A 14,337-nucleotide genomic window follows, 5' to 3' on the forward strand; every position below is an offset into this window, starting at 1 on the left:
TCTGTGGGCTTCCTGGAACTGATTGTCTGTTTCCCTCCCTAGATTAGGAAAATTTTCAGCCATTATTTCTTAAAATAAGTTTTCTACCCTTTTATCTCTGTCTGACCTTTTAGGACCCCCTATAATGCAGATTTTATTCTCATAGTCTCCTATGTCCCTTAAACTATCTTAATTTTTTGAATTTTCTTTTCCTTTCACTGTTCTCGGTTATTTCTGGTACCCTGTCTTGCAGGTCACTCATCCATTCTATTTTGTCTAGTCTGTTGTTGAACCTCTTAGCATATTTACCACTTCAGCTATTGTATTCTTCAGCTTTGTGACTTTTCTTTGTTACTTTCTTTATGGTTTAATATCTCTTTGTTGAAATTTTCACTGTGTTCATCCATTCTTCTCCTGAGTTTGTTGAGCATATTTATGACCATTACTTTGAATTCTTCATCAGGTAGATTACTTATATCCATTTCATTAAGGGCTTTTTCTAATGTCTTCTCTTGTTCTTGCATCTGAACATATACGTTGTCTCCTCAATTTGCCTGACTCCATGTTTGTTTCTATGTATTACATAAGATAGCTACCTCTCCTCCTTTAAAAATTTTTTATTATAGTTGACACACTATTGTATATTAATTTCAGGTGTACAACATAGTGATTTGACAGGTTTATGCATTATACTATGTTCACCACAAGTGTTGCTACCATCTGTCACCGTACAATACTATTACAATATGATTGACTATATTCCCTATGCTGTACTTTTTACCCCCATGACTTATTCATTCCATAAGTAGAAACCTGTATCTCCCACTCCCCTTCACCCATTTTGCCAATTATCTCACTTCCCTCCCCTCTGGCAATCACACATTTTTTTCTATCTATGGGTCTCTTTCTGCTTTTTAATTTTTTAGGTTCCACATATAAATGAAATTGTATAGTATGACCTTGCATTGGAAATAAACCTTACCAATTCAACCATACCCTGGCTTTTGGTTATCTATAAGTAGCACAACTTGTTCTTCAAAGGTCCCAGTTGTTGAGGGTATGCCAAGACCTGTCATTGTTCCAAAGGGAGGGATCTCAGACAGTGCCTAGTTTCAGGCTAATTGTAAGCCAGATTTTCAGGCAGTATCTTTTAAGATACGCAAATAATAGTCTTTGAGTCCACAATCGTAAACACTGCTGACTTCCAGACCAGTTCCAGAGGTGTCCCCTAGGTAAAGTTGCAAAAACCATAGCTTTAGACGTGCGTATAATCTCCTTTCTGTGAGGTATCAGCGAGCTATGATGGGGCCAAGTGAGGGCACTAATATGGTAAATTTCTACTCATGTTCCCTGAGAGCTCTTCTGCAGCCTCTGGTTGTATGACATGCCCCAGGACAAGAAAATAGGCCTTTTTCACATCAAGACCGTGGGTGAGTTTCAGTCTTCTGTTTGTACAGTGCCCTGGGAATGCTAACTCCCAAACACTGTCTCTAATTGCTTCAAACCCATGGAGTACAGGGGTGCCTGGGTAGCTCACTTAAGCCTCTGACTTTTTGATCTTTAGCTCAGGTCGTAATCTCACAGTTTGTGAGATTAAGCCCTGCATCAGGCTCTGTGCTGACAACATGGAGCCTGCTTGGGATTCTCTCTTTCCCTCTCTCTCTGCCCTTCCCCGACTTGTGCTTGTTCTCTTTCTCAAAATAAATAAATACACTTTAGAAAACGAAAAAAACATGAGGTCCAAAAATGCAATACCCCCCGGGGCCACAAGAGCCAGGTGCTCAAGGGGGTATCTCCTGTGTGGGCTGCACATCCCTGCCCAGGCAGGTTTTGAAGGTGGTATGGGGTGGGGTACTCAGCCTACCTGGCTGTGGTGGGATAGGCCACAGCTGCAGTGTGCATGGGCAAGGTGCTCCCATTGAAGCTAGTAGACTTAAAGACATAAAGGAGGGGTTCAACAATGGCATCCATCTGCACCAGGACCAACAAGGCAGGAGAATTCAAAAATGGTACCCACCTCTATCCCAGGAGAGATTCCCAACAGGTTCTTGCCTCTCCAGCATATGCTTTAAGATTAGCAAATGAGTCTCCTTCACATAGGGTCTAGGTGCCTTGCAAACTGTTGCTTTTGAGCTGGGTCCCAGGGCTAGTGAATCTGTATAAGAGCCTTTAGGGGTAGATTTTTCATTCCCTACGGTTCTCCTAGAAGTAAGCCCCACTGGTTTTCAAGGCTAGATGCTTTGGGGGCTCATTTCTCCAGTGCAGGTCCCAAGGGTTGGATTGCCTGATGTGGGACACAGACACCTTGCTCCTCAAGAATAAGCTCCATATTATGAGATCAGTCCTCTCAAGAATAAGCTCCATATTATGAGATCAGTCCCAACTGTGGATTTCTGCCCTGGGGTGGGGCTTTTTGCAAGAACACGTCTCTACCCCTCCTACCCATATTGATGTGGGCCTTTTATCTTTTGTTGTAGAGGCACTGTTTAGCTAGATTTCAGGTCCTTTTCAGAGGGAACTGTCCCATTACAGCTGTAGTTTTGTTGTGTTCATTGGAGGAGGTGATTTCAGGATCCTTCTATGCCACCATCTTTCAATATGTCTTTTAATAAGTATGTAGATTTTAAAGTAACAAATAGCTTATACAATTAACTAAATACAGCAGGATAAAAGAAGATTTTCATAAACTATTACTATAATATGTTTTTCTTTTCCTATATAGTCAAACAGAACTCATTTTAAATACTGGGGCCATACTAAATCCAGAATTTCACACTTATCTTCATTATTACAGAGATGTCTTACCATACAGATTTTGGCACCTGTATATTAAATTAAGGTACAAATTAGAAAAGAATAAAATCAATTTTCCACAGGTGTTACATAAGAAAGCAACATATTTAAGTTTTTCATTTTGTTCTTACCGTATGTGATTCTAATTCAGCAATTTTCTCAGGGATCTCAGAACCCAAATAATATATTCTAATCACATGGTCAGTGCTACCTGTTGTAATGAACATACCACCTGGAGGATTAAAAAACAAACAAGCAAACATTGTACCAAGGAACTTTAAAAACCTTCCAATTGCCTTCTCAATTATATGCTCCTGATATTAGTAAGAGGGCTTCAAGAAATACGTTATCTTCTCACCATTAACGATATCTCAGAGAAAAATAAGTATAATTCAAGAGAAATAAGGGAAGTATTTAAAGGACAACTATACATACCACTCACCCAACAAAAGTCCACCAACTGTACACTAAATACAGGCCCTTGAATAATAAACATTAAATATCAGGGCCTTGAGGAACTCATTTCTTTATATTTTATGTGAAAACATAATGCTCCAAAATTGTTTATAAAATGACCTATAGCTATAATTGTCTTTACAGGGCTATAGAGGTGGAATGTAAAAACTCAACCACTTTTGGGATGATGAATAAATTCTAGAGACGGATGGCGGTAGTGTATCCAAAACAAAGTGAATATACTCAATGCCACAAAACCGTACACTTAAAAATGGTTATTAAAATAGTAAAGTTTATGTTATATTTTACCACAGTAAAAGAAAAGGTGAACTAGCATAGTAATAGAAAAGCACTGTTTATATACTGCCGAAGTGTCTTCTATATGGAGCCACAGTACATTTTTTCTGAAATGTCAGGGCAGGATTTTAGTGTTGAACTGTGTGTGTAGCAGGGGTATACTTTTTACCAACTAAATTCTGAATTATATAAAAACATATAAGCAAATAGTAAAAACACTCCAAAGCTATTACATGTGTTAATTCAAAGTCCACAAACATCCCTCTATAGTATCATATGGTTCACATTTTTTATTATGTTTCCATTAACAAACATACATTTTTTTCTCCACAAAATTGAAAAATATTATCTTTTACAACTGGATTATTTAATATTTTGGGTACTCAAAACTTTGAATTTTTACACATACCAGAACTGAAAGATGAACAAGATATCTGAACTCCAGGTCTAGATCTCTCAGTAAATTTCACTGGGCGATCTCTAAGAGAAAAGGAAGATATTTTTATTTTCCATCATGTTCATTTAACATGCAAGAATCTTTGCACACTGGTGGATATCTACAGATTTAACATCAATATTATAAAACACACATTTGAAGTAGTCAATAAGTTCTATTCCCATCATTCAGGTTAAAAATGCATTTAAACTTCAAATATACTTTAAGATACCAGAATTATTATCATAGCTTTGCAAAGAAATTGCCAAGTAACTTACTACCACAAAGAGAAGTTCAAAGTCTTCTTATCAGAGTAATAAATGAAACACTCTGCAAAAATTTTGTGTATAAGTTAAATAGTCTCTCCAACATTGGTTTCATAAAAATTCTATTCTAGAATCTCTAACATCTAATTGAAGTAGGTATAGATGTGTATATATACACACATGCACACATAGACTTACATACTTAAATAAATCAACTATTAAGAACGTCTCAAGATAACAAAGAAAATGAGACATGCTTGATTTTGCACAAAACTCCTAACCCAATTCTAAACTTACCTAAACTTCATTGTTTTTACATGCCATTGCCAGAAACAGATTGTTCCATCAGCACCAGTAGAAGTGAGGTATCTGGTTGTGCCTTTAGTTGATGGACAAAACTAAAAAGAAAATTCTAATTCAAATAGAAAGCTTTCATGTTCAAACTTATTTTAAACACAGCATCTTCTAAAATTAAAATCACTTTAATAGATATACCTTAAATAAATTCAATTAAGAATTTCACATTCAAGATATCAGTTATTTAAATTTCCTAGATTAATGAATACCTTGCAAAAATTTACAATATCAAGAAATAGTAGAAAAAAGTCATCAAATTTAGGATAAAATATATTAGCTTAAAAACAATTATTTTTAGGGGTGCCTGGATGCTTCAGTCAGTAGAGCATGCAACTCTTGATCTCAGGGCGAGTTCAAGCTCCATATTGAATGTAGAGATTGCTTTAAAAAAAATAAAATTTTAAAAAATAAATAAATAATTATTTTAAAATTACTGAACATCACAGTTTAAGATTATTTCATTACTTTTAATGGAGAAAAATATTACAAGGTGATTACTAGTAAGCCATTATAAGTCTACTAAGTATATACTTATATAGCAAAAAAATATGGAATTTTTATAGCTCATATGAATACGGCATCAGAAATCAATCTAAAATCAATGATTAGGAAGTTGTATCTAAATATTTTGGTCTTATCATTTTATTTTAAACTCCAACTGCAAAAATGTATGATATAAATGTTGTCCTAAAAGGATGCCTGAGATACAGAAAAAAGTTGGAAATCAAACCAGAGTCTCTGCATGCCATGAGTTTTAAAAATCCCAAATACAGGGGCCCCTGGGTGGCTCAGTCGGTTAAGCGTCCGACTTCAGCTGAGGTCACGATCTCACGGTCCGTGAGTTCGAGCCCCGCGTTGGGCTCTGGGCTGATGATGGCTCAGAGCCTGGAGCCTGCTTCTGATTCTGTGTCTCCCTCTCTCTCTGACCCTCCTCCCCCGTTCATGCTCTGTCTCTCTCTGTCTCAAAAATAAATAAATGTTAAAAATTTTTTTAAAAAATCCCAAATACAGATAAATCAACACCACTAAGATGAATATTAAGGATCTGAATAAATTTTGACCTCAAATCTAAAGAAAATGATCATTATAGATATTAGAATTCATTTATCTAGTTTTCTTGACAGGAAACACAGAACTTCTACCAAGACTATGTTATCCATTAACAGTTGATATACAGTAAAGAACCAGTACTCAGGTATCATGCCTATATTTTCCTTTCTGAGATAAAGAAGCTTGCAATTGAAAACTTAATCCACAATTTACAGCAGGAGTCTGCAAATTACAACACACATGCCAAATCCAACTTGCTGCCTGTTACTGTAAATAAAGCTTTATTGGACAAAGTCACCTTACACTGGCTATAGCTGCTTTTGGCCTGCAGAGTTAAGTAGGTGTGACAGAGACCATACGGTCTGCAAAACCTAAAATATCTACTATCAGATCCATGAATTTGCTGATCTCTGATACACGCAAATAAGACAAGTAAATATAAAAGAGTATAATTTTATTAAGTTTGAAAAAAACACTAAAACTTTTATTATCACCATTATATTTAAATATATTCATCAATCACAAAGGTGGATCTGGCCTATTAATGTTCCCTAATTGGATTGTTTTTAAATAATAAATCATGTTAGAGATTATACAAATAAGATATGCACACTTCTGAATATAAATTAATACATCATTATTAAAGTAAATTTAGTAAATATAGAAAAACAATAAAAGCTACTTATAATCTCACCACCCAGGGGCACCTGGGTGGCTCAGTCGGTTAAGCGTCTGACTTCAGCTCAGGTCATGATCGCACAGTCTGAGTTTGAGCCCCGCACTGGGCTCTGTGCTGACAGCTCAGAGCCTGGAGCCTGCTTCGGATTCTGAGTCTCCCTTTCTCTGCCCCTCCCCCTGCTTGCATTCTGTCTTTCAAAATAAAATAAAGACATAAATTTTTTTAAAAATAATCCCACCACCCAGAGGCAACCTCTATTAATATCATATCATTTTATATCTGTTTTGTTTAAAAAAAATCTGAAAGGAAAATACACCATGATGTTAATGGAGACAGTCAATTAGCAAAGAGTAAGTATAGTATATAGAATTCACACTAAATGGTACTGATTACTATGGAAAAAAATAAAATTAAGGGGAGATAAAGAGTGCTGGTTCAGGGAACAATTTACAATTTTAGAGGGGTAAAGTGGTTAGAGAAAGTCCCTGAGAAAGAGAAATTTACACACAAAGTGAGAAGAAAGTGAAGGAATAAGCCATGTGACTATCTAAGGAAGAGCATTCCGTTCCAGAGACATGAAACAGAGCAAAGGCAGAATTGGAGGCAGAGTGGTCTAACAAAGCAGAGTGCATAGCAGCAGCTAAAGCAGAATGAGAACAGAAAACTAGTAGAAGATGAGGTCAAAGAGAGCAAGGGGCTGAGAATGTAGGCCTTACAATGTGGGTAATTGTAAAGACTTCAACTTTAACACTGAGTTTGGAACTACTGAGGGTTCTGAGTACCAGTGACGTGATTTAACTTCCATTTTAAAATCACACAGCCTGCTATGGCAGAGGTTAGACTGGGGCAAGAAAGAGGGAAGGGAAGAAGCAGGAAGATCAGTTGGAAATGTGCTTCAATAATCTGGGTCATAGATGATAACTATTTGAAACGTAATAGAAATGATAAAGATCATGATAATTTGTCAGATTCTGGATTTACTCTGAGGGTAGAGCCAAAATTATATGCTAACAAGTTAGATATGAGATATAAAAGAGACAAAAAAAAGTCAGGGATGACTACTCTGAGCAATTGGAAGGATAAAATAGCCATTTGTTTACTTGAAAAAAATTTTAGGAAAAGCAGATTTAAGAAAGGAAAATAGAAGTTCAATTTTGAGTATGCTGAGTTTGAGATTCATGAAATTCATGTGATGATACAAAATGGGTAGCTGAATATACAAGTATGGAACTAAGAGAAAGGTCCCAAGATGAAAATGTAAGTTTGAAAATCATCAGCCTACAGATGAAATCCAAAACTACGAGACTTAATGAGATCACTAAAGGAAAGAATGTGATAGAGATCCATCAATCTTTAGGGAGCTCCTACATGTAAACAAAGTAAGATAGAAATTAGAAAATCAACCTATGAGGAAGCCAAGGAGTATCATAAACATTTTTCAATATCAGTGGCCATTTTTTTTAGTTATATGAGAGTATTTCTGAATTCCCGAAATAATCTGGCAGATACGATGGTAGGAACACAAGTAACTAATAAACTCCTAAAACAGAAGACATAAAATAATTTCAACTGATTAAAAGTTTGATATACAATTTTTAAAATCCAATATACATTAAACCTAATTCTTGCTAGCTCCTCATAAACAGGTGATATTTTATTTAAATAACACACAAAAATTGACTGACATACTTTTTAGTGACTCAAGAACAAGGAAAAGTAAATGGGAGTAATTATCTCATCCACAAAATGGTCTCCTTGACCAAAGTGTAAAACACAGTTTCAGAGGGATTCCTCTATTTTGCTTTCAACACAAAGAAGAGGACAAATTCAGCTTAGTTTTCTTAAATAAAAGTCTTTTGGGGGCTATCCAGGACTTTCACTACCAACATTTAGTAAAAACGCTCTATGAATAAGAATTTAAAAGAAGTCAATGTATTTTATGTCAAATATCAAGTTGAAATAAGAAATCACTGTAACTAAGAATAAAATTTCTTTAACATCAAACCACACACACACACACACAAACACACACACACAATCTGACTGACAAACATCTTGCATTAAATATTAACACAAAGTATGCCAATATTCAAGTTAGAACCTGTTTATAACCTAACAGGTATTAAGTGTTGCTTCCTTATGGCATTTATAAGTCTTCTCCCTTCTTCACAAATACTAGTAAGATAAATAAGATGTTTTACACTGCATTTGAAAAATCTTTTCAATGAGGTTTTAATTATCTCTGAAGGGAATAAATTTATATAAAACAGGAACTTTAAAAAAATACCAGAGCAGAGTAGGGACAAAGCTCTTAGAGATCAATATTTTTCTGTTGCCATTCTTTATAAATATCCACACAATATAACAAAAACTGAGAGAATTCCCACCCTCATTATATATGCTAGAGATATCTTTTCATTTTTCTTACCTGTATGGAAGTAATAGAAGCTGAATGTCCCTGAAGGACTGCAACTGGTGCACAAGTTCGAAGACACCACACCCTTACAACCTTATCACAGCTGCCTGCAGCAATAAGAGTGTTTTCATAGTTAACAGCCATGTCAGAAATTTCAGCAGAGTGCCCTCGAAGTGTAGCAAGGAGACGTCCATCATCTGTTGCCCAAATTTTCACCAAACAGTCATCTGAACCCTATAGTAATACAAAAGGACAAAAGATTTACAATGTAGCAAAAATTTGCAATCCCCACTCCAGAAAAAAAAGCCAAATGACAAAGGCAGGATTTTTATTAAATTACTTCTGAGCCTTCACTTTCTAATCTCTTTGTCCATATAATATGGATCCAGTAAGAAATAGAACTGAGGTCCAAATGATGGCAATGACAAAGCACTGTCCAAACGGACAATGGCATTTGTGAAGAACTCCTCAAAACTACCAATCTTAACAACTCAAAATATTTTTAACTCACTTTTAAGTGATTTGGCATTAAATGTATCTGCATTATTTCTTTCCTTATACCTGATGGCCTTTTATCATAATTGAATATTTTTTTTCTATAGATACTTAAAAATTTAAGTCTACATGCATTTCTTTTTTTTTTAATTTATTTATTTTTGAGACAGAGAGAGACAGAGCATGAACGGGGGAGGGGCAGAGAGAGAGGGAGACACAGAATCTGAAGCAGGCTCCAGGCTCTGAGCCATCAGCCCAGAGCCCGACGCAGGGCTCAAACTCACAAACCGCAAGATCGTGACCTGAGTCAAAGTCAGACGCTTAACCGACTGAGCCACCCAGGCGCCCAGTCTACATGCATTTCTTAGTAAATATGAGTCTTTGTTAACAATCTCTGCTGAAAATATTATGTTGCACTTCCTATTGAGAATTTCAAAAGAGCTTTAAAAATACTAAAATCAATTCTAATCTAATGTGGTAAATAAGCTATTTAGTAATTATGTTTATAAAAAGATGGCAATTGTCATTCTCATCATGATCAACATCCAAATACTTAAACGATGCATTTGGAGTTATGAAATGTCAATGGAAGAGTCTTTAATGAACTCCAAGGAGTCATAATTTCTCAAATGCAAACTACTTCATTTACTGTATCATAGAAATTTAAAAATAAAATTATGCCACTAACTACACTTCTATGTTAACTTAGTACTAAAGCAATGACACTAAACCCTTTCTTAGAAATATTAGCATGCTACAATTTTGTACTCAAAAACACACAATATGATCTGGTTAATAAAATGCTAAGTGATAGAAGTCAGAGAAAGACAAATACCATATGATTTCACTCATACGTGGAATTTAAGAAACAGAACAAATGAGCAAAGGGTAAAAAAGAGAGAGGGAGGCAAAACAGGAAAAAGACTCAACTATGGAGAACAAACTGATGATTAATAGAGGGAAGGCCAGTTGGGGGAATAGGTAAAATAGGTAATGGGAATTAAGGAGAACAATTGTGGTGATGAACGCCATGTATTAAATGGAAGTGTCGAGCCCAAAACTAGTATTACACTGTATGTTAACTAACTGAAATTTAAATAAAAGCTTAAAAAAACAATTTAAAAAATAATTAGTACTAAAACAAAAGAAAGATATACATAATAACTAATCTTGGCTACTAACTGTGTAGTACAATTATTCAACTATATGAATGATGTAATCATTTTAATTAAGCAGAATGGACACCAACTACACTAAGTGACAAATGGAAAATGCATTTTAATAAATGTTTGCTAAAATGAAAGGAAATGAAACTGAGTAGATAAAATTGTTTCACATAAATTAACCATTTCTATGTATATAAGGCCTTAAGATTTCATTGTTTTTAATTACATTTCCCAAAACATAGAGGACATTATAGTTTACTCATTTTAAATAGAATGAGAAAAGACTTTCAATTTCTATTCATCTTTTCGTGCATTCATGTGTCTAAGAAGGATGAATTGCTTACAAGTATAATTCAGTGCCATGAAGCCTACCTTTAATTGTTGTAAATCTCTATTATGCTTTAGTATCATAAATTTTAAACTCACTGTAAAAATTCTTCTCCCACTTCGGTCAAATGCTACACAGTAGACAGATGACAAGTGCCCCAGAATTCTCTTATGCATCTTAATGTGCTGGTAAGCAGATGAAGGGAAAATATGGCTGAAGCGACTGCATCCAGTTAATTGCCTGGCAGAGGTGATATTCACTGAAAAACATAAAATAGGAGACTCCTTCTTAAAATCTAAAAGCGAAACCTACATCATGAAGTTAAATCATAAAAATTAAGATGAGGTACAACAGGGTATATACACCACAGCCATTTTACCCTGTGAGAAGTCTAAATTCCATTACACATTTCATGATTTTATGAACTCAAGTTTACTAACACAAAGCACTAAGAATACTCTTCTTTTAAATCCCACAAGTCTGATTTTCTGTTTGCCGTACTCTCATTTCCCAGGTACATTCTTGTTTTGCCTTCCTTGGTAAACTACAGTCAAAGACACTGTCACTCTAAGTATATGGGTAAATCTTACTATAACATGAAGGAATTTTATAGTAAAGACTATATTTGGTTAAGTAAAATACACCTTAAAAATTACATAGGAAGGGGCGCCTGGGTGGCTCAGTCGGTTAAGCATCTGACTTCAGCTCAGGTCATGATCTCACAGTCCATGAGTTCGAACCCCGCATCAGGCTCTGTGCTGACAGCTCAGAGCCTGGAGCCTGCTTCTGATTCTGTGTCTCCCTCTGTCTCTGCCTTTCCCCTGCTCATGTTCTGTCTCTCTCTGTCTCAAAAATAAATAAAAACATTAATTTCTTTTTTTAAATAACATAGAGAATTTTATGAACTCCTGTCCTACCTCCTCAAATCCATTCACTCCATATGAAGCTGTCTCTAATATTTCAAGAGTAATAGATTTATACAGTGAAAAAAGAAAGGAAGCTATGATAACACATTAAGTTTTCAGTAACAAACAATCTTTCCTAGGTTTCTCTATAGGTTCTCCACTTTTAGGCTCTCCCACTAGTTACCAATGAATTTTTGAAACTGCATCTCCTATAAGGTCAACTTACACCTGGCTTTTTGTTTGCCTTATTATTTATTTTATTAAAAAACAGACAGAAGAAAGCATAAATCTGTCCAATTCTCCTCTAATGCCACCTAGATTCTTCTCACTTACCTAAAATGGAGACCTTAACCTCCATGTAAGGATTTACAAGCACCCACTTACTCTGTGAAATTCCTCCAGTATTCCCTTATACACTGAAAATATTTAACATCCCATACATTATATTTTAATCAAATCATAAGATCTTCATAAGTGGAAAGCCACATTGAGGCAAGGTGACATTTCACTCTAGTGCATAAATAATATAGTACAAATGATAATAGCTTAATTTTGAAGCCAAGGCAAAATTAAGGCAAGAATGGATTTGTAGCTAGATTAATACAGTTAGAACCATGCCACCCCCCCCACACACACACACACAAAATGAAACCTTTCCATATCCCAGTCTTAAAGAGCAATGGAGTCTTTTCTTAGGCAAAGGTAGATCTGCTGGCCATTTTAAACTGACAAAATGACAAAAAAACAAATGATGAATAGCAAAACCAATGAAACTTTGAATGTAAACCATAAGAACACAATAAAGATCTGAGTATTTATATAACACTGTGAGATGTTAAGTAAATGATGGTAGAAAACTTGTAAGCAACACTACCAGCTAAGAGGATTTCTTTTTGGCAGCTGCTCCCCATCCCAACCTCTAGAAATTTTCACAACTCTAAGGTGGAAAGAGAAGACACCATAACTTTGGGACTTAGTAATCTTCCTTCTCCAAACATTTCTTACTGCTCTTAGTTCCCTGAAACAATCAATCATCACTTCTGCTTTGCTTTTTTCTATCCATACTTTGCAAGTAGATAGAAGAAAAGTTGTGTTACTTAAGGCAGGGTTTCTCAGCCTTAGAAATAATGGCACTTTGGGCCTGATAACTCTTCAGTGTACGGGGCTGTTTATTAAAGAGTATTTAGCAGCATCCCTGGACTCTACCCACTAGATGTTCATAAAAACCACCATGAAGCCGTGACAAGGAAAAATATCTCCAGACATTGCCAAATGTCTCCTGGTGGTAATAAACAAAAACAAAACTAAAAAAAAAAAAACAAAAAACTGCCCCCAGTTAGAAACCACTGCTTAAAGGATAAAAACAAAAAACAACATCAATAGGAAGAAAAATAATCAGAAGAGCAACTCTGAGAAGAAAAGCAGAGACATAAAGAAAACAAATAATCAACGACAGAGAGAGGTAATAGCTACCAGAAATCCAGTCATTCATCTAACAAATATCTGACTTTTTCAAAGGCCAAAGGAACACAACTAAGCATATAAACAAAATATTTTTTTAAATATTTATTTATTTTTTGGGAGAGCACAAGTGGGGAAGGGGCAGAGAGAGGGGGACAGAGGATCGGAAGCAAACTCTGTGTTGACAGCAGGGAGCCCGATTTGGGACTCAAAACTCAGGAGATCATGACCTGAGCCAAAGTCAGAAGCTCAACCAACTCAGTCACCCAGGTGCCCAATATTCTTCACCCCAAAGAGACCCCATTAATATTCTCAGGCCAAAACTGTTAAATCAGGAACAATGACTAAAAACTTCATGCATTTTTATAGTGTATACAAATTAGCTTTTACTTTTTAAGACTCCTTTAGAAAAAAAACTAATAATTCATTAAAAAGAAAAATGGAAAATATTTGCAACATATATGACATAATCTTAATATTTTAAAACACATATTAATCTAACCATCTATAAGAACACCACTAAGATCTAATAGATTAGTAGATAAAGAAAATTAACAGATAAGTCACAATATAGGAAATACAAATAAAGGAAGTCACAAAAACATTTAACTATTTTGCCAACTATCAAAAGAAATTTAAATGAGAATGATGAAATACAATACTATACCTAATAAATTAGCATTTTAAAAATTCTAAAACTTAATGCCAGCAATCACTACCTGAAACTGGTGTACACCTACATTTCTAGATGCACCATAAAGTGACATGATCCATTTGGAAAATAATTTTGGCAATATACTTCAAGAGGCATGAGAATATACACACCCACTGCTCAACCCCTGAGAATCTATTCTAGTGACATAACTGTTTAGCAAAAATGGGTTACATGTACAAAATGCTTTCATAATACCAAAGAATGATAAATAACCTAAATCCAACAACAGGGGAATGGTAAATTAAGTTACAGAATATGTGATGGACTATTCTATAGGAATTAATTAAAATACAAATATTATAGCACTGTGGAAAAAGTAACTACAAAGCAAAAAACATAAAATACAACCTTGCAAGTATACTATGATTTAAATTATGGAAAAAATGCATACATATATAATAAAGACTAAGAAGAAACAAGAGAAATGGAACCAACTGCTTTGTGATCAAAGTATAGGCAATTTTTTTTTAAATTTCACTTAACAATACATTTTTATCTTAAATACAATTTTCCTATTAGGTTCTTCTTAGTTATCACT

General features: G+C 34.9%; 1 protein-coding gene across 4 annotated transcripts in view; it reads right to left on the bottom strand.

The window, feature by feature from the left end:
• Positions 1-14,337, bottom strand: part of BRWD3 (bromodomain and WD repeat domain containing 3) — a 235,406-nt gene that overhangs the window by 156,257 nt on the left and 64,812 nt on the right. For all 4 annotated transcript variants that reach the window (XM_045472781.1, XM_045472780.1, XM_045472782.1 and 1 more), the window contains exons 7-11: positions 10,817-10,977; positions 8,742-8,963; positions 4,525-4,625; positions 3,935-4,005; positions 2,904-3,004 (exon numbers count right to left, since the gene is read on the bottom strand). In XM_045472781.1, the coding sequence (XP_045328737.1) occupies positions 2,904-3,004; positions 3,935-4,005; positions 4,525-4,625; positions 8,742-8,963; positions 10,817-10,977 (656 nt within the window). The remainder of the gene's footprint in view (positions 1-2,903; positions 3,005-3,934; positions 4,006-4,524; positions 4,626-8,741; positions 8,964-10,816; positions 10,978-14,337) is intronic.

Source organism: Leopardus geoffroyi, chromosome X, assembly GCF_018350155.1.
Source record: "Leopardus geoffroyi isolate Oge1 chromosome X, O.geoffroyi_Oge1_pat1.0, whole genome shotgun sequence".
Classification (NCBI taxonomy): Eukaryota; Metazoa; Chordata; class Mammalia; order Carnivora; family Felidae; genus Leopardus; species Leopardus geoffroyi.